The 3,912-nt window shown below is 40.1% G+C and overlaps 1 protein-coding gene across 2 annotated transcripts in view; it reads right to left on the bottom strand.

Annotated features, from left to right (window-relative positions):
* The window catches only part of ZNF385B (zinc finger protein 385B), a 349,071-nt gene that overhangs the window by 235,196 nt on the left and 109,963 nt on the right, over nucleotides 1–3,912 (bottom strand). Inside the window, exon 1 of one of the 2 annotated variants that reach the window (XM_006760563.2) lies at nucleotides 1,468–1,849. The exons of the other annotated variant lie outside the window; for it this stretch is intronic. Coding sequence (XP_006760626.1) covers nucleotides 1,468–1,492 — 25 coding nt within the window. The 5' untranslated portion in view covers nucleotides 1,493–1,849. Of the gene's footprint in view, nucleotides 1–1,467; nucleotides 1,850–3,912 lie in introns of those variants that run through there. 2 annotated transcript variants of the gene reach the window in all.

Here is a 3,912-nt window from a genome sequence, read left to right as displayed (position 1 = left end):
CCCCCCCCCCCCCCCCCGTTCTCTGTGTTTTAAAAAAATTATCTCATACAGACACCTTAGCAGAAGCTATCAGCTTTGACGGAATACCAAAATCCTGGCGGTGAACCATAAATTGACCATTACCATAAAAAGAGTTGCTAAATGAGAAACCATGTGCTCAGTATAAAACTAATTTCATGCTTTCAAAAGCACACAGTGGCTTCTAGCAAGATAGTGGCCCTGGGACTTGCTGAGACAGATTGGCGAACACAAATGGTTTGCTCCTGATGCGTCTGCTTAGCCAAGCTTTACATGTACTGGCAGTAAATGGGGTTCTCGAATCTTCTGTCAAACAAATGCACACTTATCTATAACTTCAGAGCTGAAAGCTATAAAACAGCTGCCTCAAATAAATTTAGCAGGAAAAACACATAAACATACACACACACACACACACACACACACACAGTACATACACACCCAATGTGCCATGCTAGCTTCCAGTAGCATAAAAATAGATTTCCTTGCAGTCCTAATGTTCTAAACAGACACGTAATAAGAATACTGCCATTCAGATGCATCCTAACTCTCAGAGTTCCTTCTTCCTTAGGAACAGCTTCTCACTGTGCAGGAATTACAGTACACTGAGCAATAAGCAATAGGACTCCATCTACTCAGAGGCTAACTTTGACTTTGCTCTTACATAGTTGGCTTTCAAATACTCGATACTTACACTGCCTCATCAGACCGCTCTGGGCGTGATGAATTAGTAGCTTAACTTCCCAGGTGAGTGTCAGCACTTTATTTACATTTAAATGATAAAATCTGCTACATTTAAGATGTCACATCTAATTAAAACATGCTTTAGGAGGAAATGCTGCTAATTTTCTCCTCCTCTCATTCAGTATACCATCTCCAGAAACCAATTACTGTGAGCTGTCCAGTGCACGACAGGTCATAACTTTTAATTATTAATAATGTCAAGCTTAACAAGGTGCCAACTCCAGTATGTAATCCATTTCACTTACTTTGTCAGTTATCTCCTCACATCACTTGTTTCCTCCTATATATATATATTTCATGTCAAAGATTCTACAAAGTACATTTAGTTTCTAGCCTTTTTTTTTTTATACCTGAAGCACATAATATCACTGCTGACTACCTGCCTAATGCAAGGATAGCAAATCACACAATATCACTGACTTGTTCCAAATGTTTAAATACAAAGGAAGTCACCTACTGGTACGATGTCCTTGGCAAACAGCTAGCACAGAGAGAAAGGAATGCTGTCACACCCATGTAAGGAGTTCCTTCCCAATAACATTAAAGAATCATATATTTTGCGCTTCAGTGCTGCCCCTTCGGATCTGTCAGCGAGACGTGATGAACACGATTGATAACTACACAGGATTCAACACAGCGTAAGAAAGAATCTGTTACTGACACCCCAGATCCCTGCGTCCCAAGTTGTAGAATAAAAATGCTCACCTCTGCTAGGAAGTCCACTCCACATCCTGGCAAGGCTTTCACCAGCTTCGAGAGCAACCAAGTTGGATAAACAAAACTTCCAGTAGGAGACCGGTGTGAGGCACAGTGCTCCGAGGCTTGGCTCCAGCCCCGAAGATCTGTGTGACAGTACCACGCTACATCAGTGCCGCTCCGAACCTTCCCAGATGCTGGCTTATTGCACTGCTCATTGAAAATCCTTCACACGCTGGCATCATTTTAGGGAAGGACAAGCACTCACAGAGTCATTTGTAAAGAAAGCAGAGCAATTTCAGTTCTCTATCTCTGCGCATGCTGAAGCCAGCAGCACTGTCAACCTCCAAGTCTGAGGTGGATTTAAGCCGAGAAACAGGCAACCTAAGCCTTCATTATCAATGCATGAAATCAGCCACTGTGATCAAATTCAAGCAAACCACAGAAAGGATATGATTACGAAAGGCTCCACAGATTTAGCACCAAACCTTGTGGAATGAAGACTCATCTACTGAAATTGTGTAAATGTTAAAAATAGCTCTGGCTTTTCAACAATGAGCCAGGAACAGAGAAGAAATCAGTAGTCTATATTATAGGACTTATCATAAAAGCTGCAAAAAATCAAAATAGCTGGAGGTTCCTGGAACTTCTCTATAGACAAATGAAATCCCTAGAGGCTATTACAATTATAATGCCAAAAATGACCATATGTTTGACACAGGTACCCATTAAAAAGCACGTTCAAATATATTTTAACCCCTACCTGCCTGTCTTTAGATTAAAATTAAAATAGTAGTGAAAATGTGCCGGGCTATGCTAGCACCAGAGCAAAATACAATCAATTTTACTCTAAAACAAATTCCCAAACAATAAAAATGTAAACGTATCCTGTGTAAGAACATAAACATGCAAGTTAGAGATTATATTTAATACCATAGTCTTTGCCTGCTTATTTTTAAAAAGTCTATAGTTAAATCCATACATCCCTACCCCAACACCCCAAATTTATATCTTTACCTTTCACCATCCTTCCTCTTCCACTACTATACTGTAAGATGTGAGAGCCAGTTGAAATAGTCTTAAAGAGGAACAAAGTAGTTATACCCCAGAAAGTAACAGCAATGATATGAAATCACAAGATGTCAAACTTTGACCTGTGCATACGAAGAGCAGAGCATAGAGGACATAAAATATTTACTAAAAATCATTACCAGAAGGAATTCCTAGTAGGCATCATTGATGAAGCACACATTCAAGGTTCCATTCAGATTTCTTTAAATGGGTTTTAGGTTCTCATTAAAACTCTAAAGCGGAGCAAATCAGGATCTAATAGCGGGTCTTCTACATGACTGTTCGGTTCTGATAATACTGGCTCTTAGGGGCCACATTTACTAGTACCTACAACCCAAAACATCTGTGTGAAAGAAGCATTATTCCACCACATGCATTTACATAAGCCAGCTTTCGGAGCAATGTTAAATATGGAACACCCATGAGATCCTCGTTACGTCTCTATGTGCAGAGCTGACTCCTTACAGGCTGCTGGTTAGACTCCCTTCATGGTAGACAGCTATGGATATACATGAGTGGACACACATGCAAGCATGCATGAGTATGAGTGTGTGTGTGTGTATTCCCACATCATAGAAGAATGTACTTCTACTTTTGCTGCCTGAATTCCATTCATCTGTGCCTCATGAAGCCCCTAGGACAGTGGTTCTCAACTTTGGCTGAACATTAGAATCACCTGGGAATCTTTTTTAAATCTTGATTTCTGGGCCTCATCCTCCGGAAATTCTGTTTCTTTGTTATGGGGTGGGGCCACAACATTAGTAACAAAGAAACAGAATTTCTGGAGGATGATGCCCAGAAATCAGGATTTTAAAAAGATTTCTAGTTGATTCTAATGTGCAGCCAAGGTTGAGAACCACTGCCCTAGGGACAACATTTGAACGTACTATGAGAAATGGCTGGCACTGGTTATCGCTGATTTAGCCACTGCTCAGTGTTCATTTCTCTGTAGTTCTCTTGTCTTAGAAAGTAATCCATGAGAGATTATGTGCCTAGAAGCCTTTAAATATTCCCATTCCTGCAGCTCCTTAGTAATAAAAGTTTAAAAATGAAAACATAATACTAGAGGATAGGTCCTCAATCTCTTAACCATAACCCTCACTATCAGATGCATTTCAGAATTCAAATGCTTTCAAATTTTAGAACCATAATACTCTGCATATAACATGAATTATATAATGCCTCCAGAGGGGTCTGGGGTCATCTACACTAATAAAAGACAAAAATGGTAATTGGCCTACAACAATACCCTTTTCATTGGCTAATCAGGGCTATTTGCAAATTAACTGCCAACTCAGATTGGCAGTTAACTGCCAACAAGATGGCGGTTAATTTGCATATGTAGGCACAATGCAGGGAGGCGAAAGGGAAAGCAGGAAGAAG

The sequence above is a fragment of the Myotis davidii genome, unplaced genomic scaffold (assembly GCF_000327345.1).
Source record: "Myotis davidii unplaced genomic scaffold, ASM32734v1 scaffold370, whole genome shotgun sequence".
NCBI classification, from domain to species: domain Eukaryota; kingdom Metazoa; phylum Chordata; class Mammalia; order Chiroptera; family Vespertilionidae; genus Myotis; species Myotis davidii.
The sequence above is the reverse complement of the archived record's forward strand: the minus strand, read 5'-3'. Positions and strand labels throughout refer to the sequence as shown.